We start from the raw sequence: 18,727 nt of genomic DNA on the forward strand, positions 1-18,727 counted from the left end.
CATTCTGCTAATGTATCAAAGAGCCTTCTGTCAGTAGAGGGGGCATGGCCCTTTATAACAAGCCAGGAAAGCTTCAAAGAAGAAACCTTTGTTGAAAGCTAGATCTCCCCTCCCCCCATGGCAAGATAGTCTTCAAAATAGCCCCTGTGGTGGTATCTGAGAGATGGAAAGACCACATTCACTGGAACTCCAGGAGCTAAATGGTGAGCAGCTATCCGGGTTGTTTGGTCTTCTCTCTCTCCCCTCCCCTCAGGGCAAGATGGGCCTTAGGTAGTGGAAGTTGGAGGAGGGAAAGGCAAGGAGCAGAATGTCACCTACTGCCAAACTAGTGGTTTTAATGTTCTTTAGAGTGCTCATTTTTCAGGGGAGATCTTTCTTCAAGGTCCTAACTGATTTAGGTTTGATCTTGGCAATATGTTTTCCTCATTTTCATCCAATCTTCGCTGCTGCTGCTATCCTGGGATTATATACCTCTCTGAAACCCATTTGTTTTCTCCTTGCTCTTTCACTTGACAACCCCTGTACCTCTGCTGCAACCTCAGATTCCAAGGCAGGCCAGGTCCTCTTCAACCTACGTTGACTATCTCAATTTGCCTACTAAATCTTTCCTACTTGGTTTTGTCTGGAACTGCTTTGCATCCCTTTAGAAAACAATTATTTGGAAACTGCAGCAAAAAAAATCTTGCTGAGTTTCCAAGTGAGTTTCTTCCAAAAAAAATAACAGAACACCTCTCCAACTCCAAACTAAATTGGTATTTAAAGATAAATATCAATCAGTTAATCTTGTCCTTAAGAGGGCCAGGCTGGGCCAAAGAGGGAGATTAGACAAATGAAAAATTCAGATGGATATCAGGCAAGTACTGACTGAAAAACAGAGTATTCAACAAAGTCAGTTCTCCATGTGATTCCCCCCTCCCCCTTTGTGTTTTAATACTGAAGGTTTGGTTTGGCTTTTAAAATAGAAACATACACAGAGGGCAAGAATGAACTCACTGACTGTTTAGGCTGATTGACTTGGCTAGGAAAATTTTGACCTTGCCAAATGTTGACTCAAATGAGCTTACGTTCCCAAATGAAGATACTCTGGATCAGGCATAGGCAAACTCAGCCCTCCAGATGTTTTGGGACTACAACTCCCATCATCTCTAGCTAACAGGACCAGTGGTCAGGGATGATGGGAATTGTAGTCTCAAAACATCTGGAGGGCCAAGTTTGCCTATGCCTGCTCTGGACCATGTTTCGTTTGTGGATTGCAACATTCGCCATTGCTATGTAAAACGGGATGTTCTGGAAATTGTGTTGTGGGTGGCGGAGCAACTGAGTCTTTTGAAAGTTATTGCTCTGTGAGTATGTATGGGTATGTGCATTTGCCCATATAGCAAGAGAATCAAATGTTAGTGTAGGAAACAAGAACAGACCAGGAATAGCCATTAGGAACTGGGGATGAAAGAGACCACTTGTAACAGCTGGCCCAGGCAAAGAGCAGCTGAGCCAGAGCAGGAAATAAGTGCCAGAAGTGATGACACATCTTCTGCCTCTATATATCATCATATAAAGATTGACTAATTGAGTTCCACAATAGACTTGCAGATTTTAATGGTGGGGTGTGTGCTTCCTGTTTTAAAATCGGAGAGCTCTGAGCTACAGAGAGAGTTCTGCTGATGCACCCGGGCTTATGCAGCAAGCAGGTGGCAAATCTGGAAGCAAAAGGAAGGTTTTGCACCTCACAGCTCATATTAAATTGGGAAAGTGTGAGTGTTGAGAACAAGAGTGGCCATCAAGCCTGCTATTCAAGGTCTGTGAAAATAGCTAAGAAGTCAGTAATGACGGACTAAAGTAAATAAATTTTTAAAACTATTCATGTACCCCCTTTTACTAATCCATCTCTCTTCGCCTTTCCTAGGAGGCTGGCTCTGCCTTTCTACAGCTGGGTGTCTCAATTGAACAGCAAATACAGGTGATATTCAAAGTCCTGGAGGAATATGACTGGAGCTCCTTTGCCATTATCACCAGCCTATATCCTGGATACAGTGTCTTCTTGGATGTGATACGGTCCTTCACAGATGCCAGCTACTTTGGCTGGGAAATCCAAGATGTCCTCACCTTTGAGATGTCCCAGGACGGGAGCAACTCCAAGATCCAAAGGTTGCTGCGTCAGCTAGATGCTCAGGTGATGATTGTGTACTGTTCGCGAGAGGAGGCGGAATACCTCTTCCAAGTGGCAGAACAGGCTGGTTTGATTGGACCTGGCTATATCTGGATTGTGCCTAGCCTGACCGTGGGGAACATGGATGTCCCACCTGCCTCTTTCCCAATTGGCCTCATCAGTGTGGTCACGGAGAGCTGGAAAATGAGCCTGAGGCAAAAGGTCCGGGATGGTGTGGCTATCATCGCCCTCGGAGCAGAGAGCTATTTTAGGACCCATGGCTACCTTCCCATAGTGGGTAGAGACTGCAACAACAAGACACCTTCAAGTATACCCACAAACAACACCTTCTACAGGTCAGCCCGGGCAACAGCCTATTAATTAACACGATTTAAACCCTGTTGGCTACTGGTGTGCATCAGAAATTAGAATTTGATTTGCAGCAACCATTTGTAAGGAAGATTTTGTGTCTTGGTAGTTAGAGAGACTTTAGTTTTCATACACTTGAGAATTCTGCCATTTTCTGCAGTCATAATTCTGCATTTCGAAATGGCCCATTTTCTACAAATGCAATTCTCCAGCTTATTGCACATTCCATTCCATTTTAAACGGGCACGGCTCCCCCCAGGTAATTCTGGGAGCTGTAGTTAAGTGTGCCGAGAGTTGTTAGCAGAGTCCTATCCCCGCCACAGAACTACAATTCTCAGAGTGATATAACTAACAATCTCTCTGGGAGTTGTAGCACAACAGTAAGGCTCCCCCAAGAGTCATTGCGCTAGCAAACAAAGGATGTTAGATACCACCCCCTTTGATATTTTGAAGCTCTTTGCTATTCTTCTTTCTGTCGTTTGAGCCGATCACCATAGTTTCAAGTGGGTTGTGTGGTCACTGGTACAGCAGTGAAGAATGATAGAGGGTAGGAGGGAGAAAGAAAGAAAGAGAGCCGAGGAAGGCTCAACTGTTGTGAGTCAAGGGATGGCAAAAATCTAAAGTATGAAGAAAGCTAACTGAGCGAAACATTTTTTAATTTCCCGGTTTTAATGAACAGTTCTGGAGTGTGACACTCAATAATTGAGCAACGGCTTTAACTTGGGAGTTATGTAAATCTTGGGCTTTGCTACTAATGGGTACTTGCACAACCTTCAAGTCATTCTGTGGGTATAAATAATAGACAAATAAATGGGACTGGTGCTGGTGGAGCAGCCTGAAGATCATAACCTTGCAAGTATTAGATGTGGATGAGGGAGTCGGCTGGAAGGCAGCAGGGCAAGCGCAGGAGCCTTTAAGGAGGGAAGGATGATGAACCTGGATTCATCCAATGAAGCTGAATCTTGGAAGATTCAGGGCAGACAAAAGAGCTTCACAAAGCAGATCGCTGTGGAATTTGCTCCCACCAAGTGACAGCCACCAACTTGGATGGCTAAGAGGATTGGATAAAATCATGGAGGTTTAGTCTGTCAAACCACTAGACATTGCATGTTCTGCTTCCACTGTTGGAGGCAGTGATGCAGCGTTGGAGAAAGCCGATTGGGTGCCTGGGGCGGTGCACGAGCCCTGCGCCCAGGGCCAGCCATCCACAGGGGTGTGGTGAGCCGGGGTAGGACACTCTGCGGGGCCTCCGAGCAGTCTGCCTGCCTCCTCCCACTTAGCCACCATACAGCTGAGGGGGAGGTGGCGGGCAGACCATTTGGGGCAGCGCGGAGCCAGGAGAGACGCATGGCTCAGGTGTGCTGCAGGCACCGTGGTGAGTGCCCCCTGCAGTGTAGGAATCTGAACACACAACATGAAACCATACCAGACCCTGGTCAGCTTTGCAAATGTGCTCGCATTTTTATTGCTGCCGGGTGCTCTCCCCATAAGACCACTTGCGAGAAGGCTTTTCTACTAAATCCTTTCTCATTCACTCTTGCATCTCTTGGGGAAAGCAACGTCTGAGCTCATAGGGAGGTGTAGGCATTTTCGGTAAAATGCACTTTAACCATCTTGCTCTGAACTGATGAGGCCTGGGTGGTTGTTGAAAGGTCAGCATGCGAGAGAGACAGAAGGGGAAATGTTTTCTCTCAAAGGAAGACAAATGGAGCACATTGCACTGATGAAATGGGGGGACTTCTCGCTTGTCCTTTCCCTCCCGGCAACCTCAAAGTGCTTTTTGTTTCCTCCCGACAGGCATTTGCTCAACGTGACGTGGGAAAACAGGGACTTCTCCTTCAATGACGATGGCTTCCTGGTGAGGCCCACCTTGGTGGTGATCTCATTGAACCGGCATCGGCTCTGGGAGATGGTGAGGGCTCCTTTTTATTTTTCTGGGCAGCCTTCTCTGTGAGTGGAGGCACAGTCTCCCTTCCTGCCAGTGTAGTGTAGTGGTTAAGAGCAGTAGACTCGTAATCTGGTGAACCGGATTCGCGTCTCCGCTCCTCCACATGCAGCTGCTGGGTGACCTTGGGCCAGTCACACTTCTCTGAAGTCTCTCAGCCCCACTCACCTCACAGAGTGTTTGTTGTGGGGGAGGAAGGGAAAGGAGAACGTTAGCTGCTTTGAGACTCCTTCGGGTACTGATAAAGCGGGATATCAAATCCAAACTCTTCTTCATCTTCTTCTGCAGGAGGGTTTACCTACCATTCAAGCTCCAGGCTTTCCTGCTTTAAGAGTTTCAGGGTGACACATACCAGTGCTTGTGGAGGGGAGGAAGGGAAGGAGAAAATCAATGAAAGAGGGGTCTTGGCTTTAAACCAGGGGCCAAAGGCAGGCCTCCAAGTCTCTCTATATCTGGACCTCAGAACTCTCCCTAAGCCACAATCCTTACTGTACCCAAGTGTTTTTACTTGGCTGGAATGTTCCCTTGAACTCTGATATTGCTTCTTGCTTGTCTAGAGGATCAGGTGTGTGTGTGTATGTGTGTGTGTGTGTGAGAGAGAGAGAGAGAGAGAGAGTGTGCATTAAACTGCAAAATTTGCATCCATTGCTCCACCCACTTTTGTCTCTGGCCCCGATCCCCGCTGGTATATGACCCTCAGAATCTTGCCCAGAAGGGAATGTTACCCTTGGGCTGCAAAAAGAGTTCCCTGCCCCTGCTTTAAACCAAAGAACGACTTGGGAGCCCCCAAGTTCTGCTTCCTGTTGCCTTTCCCAGTTGTGCTTTGTGCTCCTGCCATTGAGGTGATGACTTAACTGAATGATTAAAAGCTGGAAACGACGCTTTCTTCGGGATCTGCATGGCAATCCAATTTCATTTCATAAACAAATGGAAGTACCATGAAATGAAATGAAATTTGGGATTCATTTATTCAGTGTTACACAACTAATTTATTTAATTTGCGGCGCCTTGGTAATGTATCACATGCTACGGGGCGCATAGCTCAGTTGGAGAAAGAGGGCAGCAATGCCCTTGTTTGCGCAAGATTACTTTGTAGTTTCGTTCATGTGGAATTGAATTAAAAAACAGAACTGGACAAATTATGTGAAGGCAAATTGGCTTAAGTGAGTTACAGATCAGAGATGAGGGCAACTTGGAAGCTTGTCAATCAATTGCGTTCATCAGAAGTTGAAAACAAATTGGAACCCTTGTGGCAGGTGTGGCTAACCCACGGCCCTCCAGATGTTAGACTCCAACATCAGTCAGCCCCAGCTAGCATGACATGGGGTTGGGGTGATGGGGGTTACAGTCCAACAGCATCTAATAGAGGCCCGCGGGTTAGCTGGCTTATGGGATGAAACCACTGATATCCAGGGTCCTCCCTCAGGTATACAATAGGGGCTCTCCAAAATGCTGCACCATAGTGAAGGGAAATTTAAGTAACTTGATTCCCGTGAATTCCAATACAGAGTGACTTGATCCACACCTCCTGGACTGGAACATAATTACCTTCATATTTTGCACTTCTCTGAACTTTTTGATACAGTTCTTGACTCGGAGAAAAGTATCAAAATGCATTAAAAGGGAATATTTTAAGATAAAGTGCATTTAGAAATGTGTGTATTGAGATAAAACAGAATTTAAATAGGGTGGGGTGGTTTTTTTGTTTTTTTTGAGAATAGGTATTTTAAATTGAATATTCTTTTTTAAGCCACAGATTAATGTGGAAACAGAATATAGAGCAGAGTTGTGACCGAACACATGCAAAATTGACATGGAGCAGAAATAGACTTATCCATCTCCACCTCAGAGGGAGAAAGGGCAAAGGATAGAACAAAGCTCTGTTTTTAGATGGTTTTATATCCTGCTATAGGCACTGAACAGTATTTACATTTTGTGTGAGACTCTTTATTCTTTTGTCTAGTCCACAGGTCAAGTCCTACCATTAGCTAGAGTGAGGTGGTCACCTCAGGAAGATGATTTTGCGTGTCAGGAAAGGGCAGGAAATTGTTAGTTGTTCCATTTATTATTGGGGCATTTTTACGGTTTGGAATAGGGGTGTAAAATAACTTAATTGGCCTCGGATACTGTGCTGCTTGGGGTAGAAAGGGCACCATTTCCTGCAAAATGTCACAGGGACATGCAAAGCTACCTTATACGGAGTCAGATCATTGGTCCATCTAGTTCAGTACTGTCAAAACTGACTGGCTGTGGCTTTCCAGATTTCCAGATGGGAACCTGAAGATTCCAGGGTCTTAGATTGGCCCTGTATAGTCAGGATTAATTTTGGGTCGTCCACGGTTATTGGCTTCATTTATCCTTGCATGGTTTTACCGGATAGGAATGCTCCAGTAAGTATAGGCTCTTGAACAGTGCCACAGGCCCAGTTTTGTGTCAGAATTTTCCGGAGGGTGGTGACCTGCCATTCCCCTGGCCTTATTAGCATGTTCTGGCAGTTAGACTGTGCTGGGGGTCCATACATGCGACCAAATCCTACTGCTGATTGGAGATTGGCATTGTCTCCCTGCTCCATGGTTGGACGTTTTAAGCATTTGAGACTGGGCCATTATTTTCTCTCTTCAGAAGTGGCAAAACCTAGGGGAGGAAAATAGAGCCAGTTGCTTGTGATGGCCAAGTGTGTGTGTGTGTGTGTGATTATTCTATCCGATAAACATGTGTTACTAAATATTTCTGGTTGGGTTTTCTATTCTTTTTGGAAGAGTGCCATAAGTACTTTGGCCGAGATGAAAGCTACCAGTGGAATAATATTAGTGTTAATTAAGTCAACCCTGCTGTTTGAGTAAATGTTTTCCATTGACACTTTCCTTTTATGATATGACTGGTTTGGGCTGTTAAAATGCTCTCTCGTGTATCATAGCAATTATTACTATTGCTTTGTCAATACTTCTCTTAAGAAACCAAGAGTACAATGCTATATACACAGTCGATACAACTGCATTTGCAGTGTTAGAATGGACTTGTCCTAATATTCTCTCATTGAAGGTATTGAGGGAACTGCCAAATAGCATAAAAAGAGAACACATCTATCTTTTCGAACAACAATAAGCCTTTATCCCATCCATCCTAGTTTGCTGCATTCCTTTTGTGTTTCTAAGAGCAAAATCAAGTTTGAAAGGTATAGTTTGAATTCACCAAGTTGCACACATACCATACATTTAAAGTCTGTTCCCCACCCACCGAAAGGAATATTGGGAACTGCAATTTACCCCTTGCGGAGTCACAGTTCGTAACAAACTACTGTTTCTAGAATTCTTTTGAGCTGGGGGTGGGAGAATGTGCTAAATGTGCTTTAAATGTATGGTGTCTACACAGCCTTAAACCTGCATGCCTCAGATTAAACATGGCAACTTGAGAATTTAGATAACTACACTCCAGAATTTGACTCTGAAAATTCATTGTTTGGGGAGGGATGGATAAAGCTGAATGTCCGACGGGGCTTCCAGGGCTTCCAGTTGGCTGCAGGAGCTTACTGCAGCCAATCAGAGCCGTGCTTTGGTTTTCAAACATTTTGGAAGTCGAATGGACTTTTGGAACAGATTCTGTTCGACTTTCGATGTACGACTGTAGTTCACATTCTAGCCTCCAAGCTTCCTGGGGAGTGTGATATCCAGCTAAGTAACAGGTTGACCACGGAGAGCTCAGATGAGGAGCAGCAGACCTAGAGTTAACAGTGGGGCCATAGAGTGTGCTCTGTCTGGTTACTGGAGCCAGACAGCTGACCCAGAGCAAAAGAAAATCTCTCCACACAATGCTCTGTTTAAAACCTAAGTTCCTCCTGCCTGGGGTTATAGCTAGTTTGTGTTCAATCTCTGTAAATAAATAAGAGCCTCTATAGCCAATTGCTGCCGGGCCATTTCAAAATCTGGCTCATTTGAAACTAATATCACAAATTCTATTTCCAAAATGACTGTTATCTCCTGAAGTCAGTTGCAGCTGGAGTGTGGTCCCCCCCCCACAAAAAATCATCTCCATTCAATCAGGGAAACAGAAATAAAACATCTGTCTTCTGTATCCATACAAAACATACTGAATGCTAACTGCCCTTCCAATTGCTCTGTTGGCTTGTCATCAAGTTGCTTGGCAAATTGTTCTAGGTTGGGACTGCCTGGAAGCTGCCAATCTCTGCCGCCTCCCCGGTCAGTGCAGAGGCTGCCAGCAGCATGCATTTCCTGTGCCCCGGGGGCCTGTGTTGACTTCTGGGTCCGTTTCACGCTGTTTGGTTTCCTATGAGCTGCACAGAGACCTGGCTCTGTCCTATGTTCTCCTCCCCTGTCGGTCTTATAGTCATTTGCAGCAGAAATTTCCTGCTGACAACAGGCTATTTAGGACGGCACAGCCGGGGTGTCAAAGGTGTGTACATGGCTGAGGGCCTCCTTTTGCTTGGTACAAACCGTGTCCCTTGCTTTCTGCCCATTGCACAGGTGGGGAAATGGGAGAAGGGCATCATCCACATGAAATACCCGGTGTGGCCACGTTACGGATCCTTCCTGCAGCCCATGGCCGACAGCCACCACCTCACAGTAGCCACCCTGGAGGAGCGGCCCTTTGTCATTGTGGAGAAGACAGACCCAACCACCGGAGTGTGCGTCCGCAATACCGTCCCCTGCCGGGAACAGGCCAACCACACAAAGAGGTAAATAGGAAGGCAGTTAAGGGGGGGGGGACTGCAGCAAGGATTTCTGGGACACACTTAGCACAAGTACAAGAAAGAAGATTCCACCTAAACATTAGGAAGAACTTCCTGACAGTAAGAGCTGTTCGACAGTGGAATTTGCTGCCAAGGAGTGTGGTGGAGTCTCCTTCTTTGGAGGTCTTTAAGCAGAGGCTTGACAACCATATGTCAGGAGTGCTCTGATGGTGTTTCCTGCTTGGCAGGGGGTTGGACTCGATGGCCCTTGTGGTCTCTTCCAACTCTATGATTCTATGATTCTATGATTCTAAGTCTATATTTAGGGTTGGTTTGCGGGTATGGGGTGCCTTTTGAGCATTGAGCTTCCTGCTGCCTCCCCCTGCTGGCCATCTCCCCAGCATAAGCCTGCAGTGGGGTTAACCAACATGGCGCCTTTCCATTGCTACTAGTCTACAAGCTCCTGACCATCGGCCACAATGTCTAGGACTGATGGGAGTGAATGCCCACCAGCCTCTAGAGGAAGCCATGTGCCCCCCCTGCCCCATAGGCCTTCCCATTGTAGCTGAAATAGGGCAGTATCCCAACTCCTGCATCTCTAAGGCTCAGATATTTCCACTTGTGCAGTGGGACATCCCATGCCCTCCCTAAAATTGCTTTGGAGGGTTGGGGGAACCCCTGGAACAGATTTAAGGGGCACATGGGAGAGGGGAGGTGGTTTGGAGTGGGAATTTTTGTACTGACAGGACTATGGCTTATTGCTGCTTTGAGAGCAGCCCGCAGGGTTCTTTCTTTCTTAACAAAGGGTTCATGTTGTGGGCCGCTATCATTCACATTGATGCCTTCTTTCTCATCATAAAGAATATTCAGCAAGGCAGCCGTGATCATGTTTGAATTCAGTGGCTTGATCAGAGGGCCAGATGTGGAACTCAGATGTCCACATCTTTGGAGAATTCATGAAGGGGTTGATAACCCTTTGCATAATAACCTTTGGGGTTGCTTCTTCAATGGCATGAACATTCCAGCAGGGTCCGTGGTTGAGCTGGTGGCACCTTATGCAACAGACTCAATTCTTGTTGCCCTGGTGTTCTCTGTACCAATCTTCTGCCGTGTGCTGACGAGTCCTTCAGCCGCTATGTTCATATTTATTTATTTATTTATTTATTTATTTATTTACCTCCCTCCACCCTCTGGTCTCACGGCCATAGCTGCCAACTTTTCCCTTTTCTTGCGAGGAATCCTATTCAGAAAAAGGGAATTTCCCTTTAAAAAAGGGGAACGTTGACAGCTATGCTCAGGGCGCTTCACAGGATAAAATCAGAATATAAAACCACAAAATACACAACCAAAATAAAAACAACAACCCAATAATCACACACACACCCCATTTTAAAAGGGCACAGTAGTCTTGGGACAAGGTGCTTGGACTTCAAATAGCTTAGTTGCGAGTAGGACTGGACGATATCTGGATTTCAACATTGAGATATATCACCAGCTAAACATTGCACTATGGCAATATATCACAATGTCTAAAATAAGGATGGGAGCTATGTAGAGGCAAACACGAGTCTACCAACTCAAATAATGCCAGCATCGCAGCCGTAGATGCTGGAAGTTCGGCTTAAGCCTATTCGAAGTTTCTTGGCTCCTCAGTATAAACTGGACAAGCATATCATGTTTGAAGCAGTCTGCCTGGCACTGACTTGCTTGCCCAACCACCACTCCTGCTGCCCCAAAACCACAGAAACAACTCTCTGACTTCGTATGGACGTCTGAAATGGGGAAGGGCTGTGCCCTTTGCTGGCTCTGTGTGAAGCGAGAAGATCAAACTTGTCACACCCTCTGCAGTCTGCAGAGCAGATCAGAGCCTGTGACTCTTTTCTGTATCTGTGGGAAACGTAATTAACTTTCCAAGACAAAAGGTGGCTGTGTGAGTCCGAGAGAGGCAAGCCACCTGAAGCATGGAGGGGCAAGACGATGGACAAATTTACTGGTGTGCTGACTGTCTTTCGATTCAGTTGCAAAGCTGAGAGGAAGCTGCTGGGAGTCTTCTTTTTATATGATGGCTTCCTTCATCCTTCTTGACTCCGAGTGTGTGAGTGATAAAGTTATCCTTCCTGCTGCCTCAAATATGAGAATTTGCCCCTGGCAGGGCCCCAGAGAAGTGTGCTCAATATCCAGAACCACAAAAGAAGCACATCAGGACTTGACATATTTTAATTTACATCACACAATTAATTGAATTTGCATAAAAATTACACAAACATGATGGATGCTGGGCCACTGGCTGGAGGAATCGTTGCCGTTAGTTTGAAATGCCATTTGTTTGCTTCCCAGGGTGGCACTAGAAGTGGGAGTCATCTTGATGGATGAAAATGATTATCAGTCAATGGAGATCTCAGAGGTTTTTTTACTTCTGAAAAATTTAGCAGGGAAAACAGAGAAGTTACCTTGAGTGTTCCTGGCTGGCTGAGTCTTAGGAATCAGAGCATTCTTAACCGTTTCTTTTCTTTCTCCAGTTTTTTTTAATTTACTGTTATATTTTAAAATATAGAAATAACAAAAAAGAGAAAACAACTTGTATGCAAATCTCAATGCATCATAGTTACATCTGCTATGTATCATATCCTTACAATGAGTAAGACAATTTTAAGAACCAGGTAGTCGAAAATTAAGATAAACCTCCATTTCACTAAATGATAGCAAGGTTATCAAATGAGATTATTTTTGTGCTTACTTTTAATTATCTTCTCCTTCCATAATAAGGGTCACCATGTTTTTAATAGTTGCATAACAAAGGCAAATTCAGTTCAGCACAGCTTTTCCTATCACTGCATTGGAAAATCTTCACTTGCTGACTTTCTCCTGGACTTGCAGCTTTCGAAGACAGAGAAACTAAAAATGCTGGCAACTGTAGTGGATCCCAGTGAGAAATGCTGCTTCCTCTAAACCAGTGTTTCCCAAACTTGGGTCTCCCGCTGTTTTTGGACTACAGCTCCCATCATCCCTAGCTAGCCAGACCAGTGGTCAGGGATGATGGGAGTTGTAGTCCCAAAACATCTGGAGGGCCGAGTTTGCCTATGCCTGTACTAGGTGGTATTTTAAATTGTAGTCCAAAAACAGCGGGAGACCCAGGTTAGGGAAACACTGCTCCAAACAGAGGAGGGGAACTTGTGTCCTCCTCCCAGCAGTTGCTAGACTCCAGTTCCCATGATCCCTGACCATTGGACATGACTCCTGCAGCTGATGGGTGTTGGAGCTCAACTACACCTGGAGGGCTTTAGGCTTCCCACCCTCGCTGCAGAACATTGAAGGAATTTGAAGTAGTGTTTTCTTAATGCAGGAAGGATTCCTGTCCCAACACCGACAGCTTGGTTTCTCTAGGCAAGGTGAGGCTTTGGGATGGAGGCTCTGGATGAGGTGTCTCTGGCTTGCAGGTAGATTTGAAGCCCCAGCAGCAGCATCCTCCCCTCCACTTCTATGTCTATAAAGGTAGCATTTTCCCAGCAGGCTACCTGGTGAGCTGGCCCATCAATTACACTTCCAGGACTGCATACATGTAGTGACCCTGCAAGCAGACTCTCAAGGCTGTGGCTGCTCCTTGGAGGCAACTAGCTGGAAAGGTGGTCATGGCAGTCGCTCTGCCGCACGCCCCCACCGAGACCTAACCTGAAAAGTCTGCCCATAGTTATTAATCACCTGCCTGTTGCTGACCTCTGCAGTCCTCTGATCAAAGTTGTGTCAGCCAACCTGCTGGGTGAAGAAGCAAGCTACTTTCCCCAGCTCAGTAAACGTAGGTTAAAAACTATCGGAAAGCTTTTGCAGAAACACAGATTCTGAAACTAACTTCCAGTGGGCAGTATATTCACAAGCACCCTGGGGGGAAACATGGTTTGGCAAGCCAGTTTTGAACCTATGAATCTGCCTTGTAGTGTGTCCATCCATATTGTCATCTGTTTATTTATGGGAAACATTTATATGCAATATTTAAAGGTAAAGACCTTCTCTGTGAAATGAAACAAAAAAAATGTAATTAAGGAAAATGACAGCATTCAAATATTTCAAATCTCAATAAAGAGTAACCTAGTTTTTTTCTACTCTGACCGGCAATAACTAAGGCTGTCTTCTTCAGCCTGGTGCCCTCCAGCTGGTGCTGGACTCCACCTCCCATCAGCCCCAGAGAGTGTGGGCAGTGGTCGGGGATGGTGGGAGCTAGAGTGCCACAACATCTGGAAGGCCCCAGAGTTGGGGAAGGCCAAGGCCTCTCCTAGCCTCATTGCTTGTTAACTTTTAGCTGGAGACGGTTAGGATTTGGACCTGAAACCTTCAGGGAAACCCCATTCTCTCCCAGTGAGCATTGCCCACTATCTCTTGTTGGCTGAATTGTCCTACCAGGCAGAAAAGTGTTGTCCCCATGCTTGCTTTTCTGGGGCTTGTAACCAGGTGCAGAAATGTGGCAAGATTCTATTTCCCTGTCACCAGTTGGAATTAAGCAGATGGCCTGTGCGCCAAGTTGCCATGTGGGGAATGCTCACCTGCATCCATGGCCTGAGATCAAGTGATGTTGCTTGTGGTGGCAGCATCCACAGCAGTGGAACACCCCCTTCCTTCCCTGTCCTTTTGAGCAGAGAGGAGGCGAGGACAATTCCCTTGGAGATCAGATCAGTACAAAAGGAACGAGTGAGGTGCCAACACTCTGATGTGTCTGGCTCTGACGTGCAAACTGGCTGTGAGCAAGTGAGACTTCAGCTATCATTTCCAACAACAACAAGTACAATCTTTTAAGCAAGTCTAGTTTTAAGGTGGAACCTAAGGGTTGTTGTTTTTTGTTTTACCAGGCCTGTATCAAATGCTTTCTTGTCAGAGCCAGAACCCCTAATCTTTCCTCTCTATTCCTGGAGTGGTCTCTGACTGGATGTTTTTTCCAGACTGTTTAGAAGACTGCTCATCTCCCCGTATCCCACTGTGGTGTGCAGAGTTTCCCAGACGTGATTTGCATTTTTCCTAGTGCTAAGGATAGCATGTCCCCTTCCTTAGGAGTTGAGCAAAGAATGCCAGACACTCTATTTCCCCCTCTGCCCACTTCCTCTTGAGCTAGGAGGCATCCCCTCCATGAAGCTTCTTGTAATCAGTTACTCCTCCCTTCCTCCCTGCCTGCTGTCACCTCTCCCTCTTGCATGCATGTGACCCCCCCAACCTTTAAGAAGGAAAAGGATTGCACATACTCAAGGGTGAAGGAACATTTCTGCAGACGGGACTTCAGCAAATTTGCAAAAAACTGTCTGCTGTTTTTTCTTTGGGGCAGTAAGTGGAAATGAGCAGGGCTAGTAGCCCTCATTTGTTGTTGTTGTTTAGTCATGTATGACTCTTCGTGACCCCATGTACTAGAGCACGCCAGGCACTCCTGTCTTCCACTGCCTCCCGCAGTCTGGTCAAACTCATGCTGGTAGCTTCGAGAACACTATCCAATCATCTCGTCCTCTGTCGTCCCCTTCTCCTTGTGCCCTCCATCTTTCCCAACATCAGGGTCTTTTCCAGGGAGTCTTCTCCTCATGAGGTGGCCAAAGTATTGGAGCCTCAGCCCTCATAGAGATGGGTATTTTGGAATCTGCTTTCTAAAACTATCAAACCTAGTTGCGTGCCTCTTATCACTCATTCTACCTAGACACCTTGACTATGTGTGCAGCCCAGCTAGGCTAGGTGGGGCTCCAGAATGCCAGAACCTCACAGGTGCTTAGAGGGCAATGGCATGGGACAGAACATGCTGACAGCTGTGTACTTCGTGAGAGCATTTGCGTGCAAAGTTGACTTCAGTAATGGCCATCACACACAGAGAGAGGAAGAGAGAGAGATGTTTGTGAGATAGGAAAGGTGGGAGCAGCAGCCTCTCTTGCCACTGATAAAGTTATATTGCAAAAATTGTATGATTGGGATGTGGCTGGCTGCCACCTCCAAATGACTGAGTTCTAGCCCCTCTGAGAAAAGAGTGATGGAGCCAGTTGCTCTAGTGTTGCTCTGAGTAAACAGGGAAGGGGCCAGGGAGTTAGGCGGAGATCACCCTCACACTTAAGAGATCATTGGAGAGCCCCAGCACAATGCAGGAGGCAAAGGACTACTAAGCATGTCCTATGTGTGTGTTTTTAATATATCCTTCTTTCAGTGGAGAAGAACCAATGGATCCCTACACCAAGCTCTGCTGCAAAGGCTTTTGCATTGATATCCTAAAGAAGCTGGCCAAGACAGTGAAGTTCTCCTATGACCTCTACCTGGTGACAAATGGGAAACATGGAAAAATAGTTGATGGCTTCTGGAATGGCATGATCGGAGAGGTAAGGAAATACGCAAAGGTTGCATTTTCCTAGGAAAGTCTCTGTAACATCTGTATAGCGAGTAACAGAGAAGTCATCGGATGTGCAAGATCTGGGACTCTCCTGATGCCACTGTTAGAGCACTGTTTCTCAGACTCATTTTTGGACAACAACTCCCATCATCCCTAGCTAATAAGACCAGTAGTCAGGGAAGATGGGAATTGTAGTCCGAAAACAGCTGGAGACCCAAGTTTGAGAAAAACTGTGTTAAAATGAGAGTGGATATAGAGTTGGATCAATCCTTCTTTCCAGAGAATTTTAGGAATTGTAGCTCTTGGAGGGGAATAGGGGTATCCTAGCAGCTCTCAGCATGCTTAACAAATTACGGCTCCCAGAAGGACTGTTTAAAGTGGTATCATAGTGCTTTAATGTCTGGTGTGAATGTGGCCTCCGTACATCATTTGTTAGAAAAGTTTGTTCCATGGGTTCAGTTTACATTTCTCTAGCTGTTGATCATATGTTTTCAACCCCATCCATATTTAGATGTAATCTGCAGCATGGATGTAACAGCCATATTCAGAAAAAGCACATGGTACAGTCCTCCCAGGACTATTCCTATTCACAATACAAACTGGGGGGGGGGGGAGAGCTATAAGACAGAGCTATTCCACCTGGCTTTCAATTTGAACTTAGCCTGATCTTTTATTCCCCTTCCTTTCCTCCCCCTCCCCTTTTTATGAAGATTACCCGCTCTGAGATCCCACAGCTAATTCTCCCCTGGTCTCCTCGCTGGCCCAAATAGGACTAATTTAGCCAGCTAGCCCTGGTGGTCATCTAATGTTTATTGGATGGATTTCCCCCCCTAAAATGATTTTTGAATTCTGAATTTATTGTCATTCACGTTTTATACTGTATTTCATACTGTTCTTTTCTTGCATCAATTAAGTGTTTTAAATTTGTTGTTAGCCGCCCTGAGCCCGGTTTTCTGAACCGTGAAGGGCGGGGTATAAATAAAAAAATATTTATTTATTTTTATTATATGTAGGAACACTTATGTCACAAATGTCCTGTGAAAGAGGAAGGAAGGTTCTAGCCTCCCCTTCTTCCTTATGCCCTTTGTGTGCGGCAGGAGATCGCCAGGTAGAGCAGAAATCAAGCATACGGCTTGGCCAGAGCTGTCATGTCAGAATTTGCAACCAGGGGACAGTCGGTTTTATCTGACCTGTTAGAAAAGGGATGAGAAAATATTGACACATTACACCAGGCACAGCTTTGGTGTGCTCCAGCTGCTTTGGATCAGCCCGGTAAGGAGCCATAAATCCATCTGAACTGGCTGAGTCACCAGAGCAGCACTAAGTGCCCACTGTGTGTGCTGGCAAATACAGCTAAGCAGCCCTGAGAGGGGGAAAAGGCGGTCATTGGCAGCAATGAAATTGGGAGTGGGGTATTAGGCATGCAGCCCCGAATTCTAGCTTGAACGCTCACCGTTTCTCCATAAGTAGAAACTATTCTTGCTCCAGGATTCCAGCTATTAAAATTTTCCACTAGAGAAAATGGGAGAAGACTTCAGAAGTATCGGGAAGCGCCTGTGATCTGAAGCGGCCTCAGAAACACATGGCAGGAACAATTTTTCAAGCGAATCTTTCTGAACTTTCAGTATTGCTAGCTATGGATATTGTTAGTCTTGAGGGGTTTAAGATGCAGTGGGAAAAACAAAATAAAACAAACAATTACAGATTGGCAGATACTCATGTTAGAATATTTACAACTAGCAAAACTGACGGGAAGAGTTAGAGGAGCATTGAACCAGAAAATATTTGGAGAATGGAGAATATTTCAGGATTATATAAGATCATATTGTACCAACCACGCCATATTAGCAGAACTTGAGTGATACTTGTAAACACAATAAACACCGTTTGTGGAGTAGATGGGAACAATATTAACAAATATAAAACTGCGAAAAAACAATGACAGTATAAACAGTACAATGAGAATGATTGGAAGACTCATTTTGTCAGAAGTCTTTTTTATTTAAGTGTTTAAGTATTAATTAGGAAGGTTTTTTATGCACATAAATCTGCTTTTTCTTCTTTCTTCTTTCTATAGTTTCTTTTCTTTTTTTCTTAATTGTTTTTTCTTTAATTTTCTTTTTGTAGTATGAGATTGTAAATTCTTTCTAAATTCTCTGTATATGTGTGTAATTTAAATTAACAATTTTTTTTTAAAAAAAAAGATGCAGTGGGGTGGGGAGGAACCTCCACAAGGTATTGAATTTAGCAAGTTGTGGCATAATGTTGCTGGCCCTATTCAGCCTCTTCCCAATCCTTGCCTTTTGGGGTGGGCCAATAAGAAAGGAGGATCGGCGGCAGCAGCATCACCAGCATGGACCGTGTGCAAAAGGGGGAGGAGCCAGTTGAGGCAGAGCCGGCCCTACCATGACACAAGTGGGAAGTGGCCCTGCTTAAGGTGTCCCCCCGTGGGAGGATAGATGAAGGCAGGAAGTGGTGTGCAAACGCTACAGTGAGGCTTTCTTATTGGCTGCAGTTGTGGAGGGTCTCCATTTGAACTCCAGACTGAGAAATGTCTTGGGCTGCCACTGTCTTTTGCTGAGGGAGGGAAGGATTACTGCTCAAACAAGTTGCAGATTATAGCAGGGTCCACACCTGAGATTGAACTGAAGGTTGAAGGTTCGATTGTTGTAGATCCTGAACTTTTGTATTCGTACGAATTTTCATCCCACCTTAATTACCCCAGTCCTGCATTTATAGCCTCATTTCCTCACTGCCACTATTTGGCTCTAATACTTTTTTTGCCTTAGGTCTTTCTCCATCATCAACACCATCGTCTGTTGCAGGCATAGTGCTGTGAATGTGAGTGTCTGTGCTGCGAGAGTTTGGGGTCATGTCATTCATTCATTCACAGGGCTATTACTGACTCACCCGCAGTTAGCTGCCCTCTCTGACCTGCCTCCCCACCAGCTCCCCTGGTTCTGGGGAGAAGCATCTTAGCCTGGTCGAAAGGATCCCTACACTAAGTGGTCTCGAGAGCGGAGGCTGTGCAGGCGGGGAGTACAAAGAACCTTTATATAGCCACGGCAATGTCATTTCTCCTGCCTAGGTCGCAAGAGTGGAACAAAGCATAATCAGATGTTCCCAAGGCAGACAGAGCAATATTAAAGACAAGATGATATTTCTGACAGGAAGGGGAGAAGGACAGTGCACCTGACATCCATATAAAAATGCTGTGCAAATAGAAGATTGGTGTCTTGG

At 45.5% G+C, this 18,727-nt stretch overlaps 1 protein-coding gene across 3 annotated transcripts in view; it reads left to right on the forward strand.

The window, feature by feature from the left end:
• GRIN2C (glutamate ionotropic receptor NMDA type subunit 2C) overlaps positions 1 to 18,727 on the forward strand; it is an 89,329-nt gene that overhangs the window by 38,786 nt on the left and 31,816 nt on the right. For all 3 annotated transcript variants that reach the window (XM_081184525.1, XM_081184524.1, XM_081184526.1), the window contains exons 3-6: positions 1,904 to 2,502; positions 4,313 to 4,427; positions 8,942 to 9,153; positions 15,308 to 15,476. In XM_081184525.1, the coding sequence (XP_081040651.1) occupies positions 1,904 to 2,502; positions 4,313 to 4,427; positions 8,942 to 9,153; positions 15,308 to 15,476 (1,095 nt within the window). The remainder of the gene's footprint in view (positions 1 to 1,903; positions 2,503 to 4,312; positions 4,428 to 8,941; positions 9,154 to 15,307; positions 15,477 to 18,727) is intronic.

Source organism: Podarcis bocagei, assembly GCF_964188305.1.
Source record: "Podarcis bocagei genome assembly, chromosome: 2".
Taxonomy (NCBI): Eukaryota; Metazoa; Chordata; class Lepidosauria; order Squamata; family Lacertidae; genus Podarcis; species Podarcis bocagei.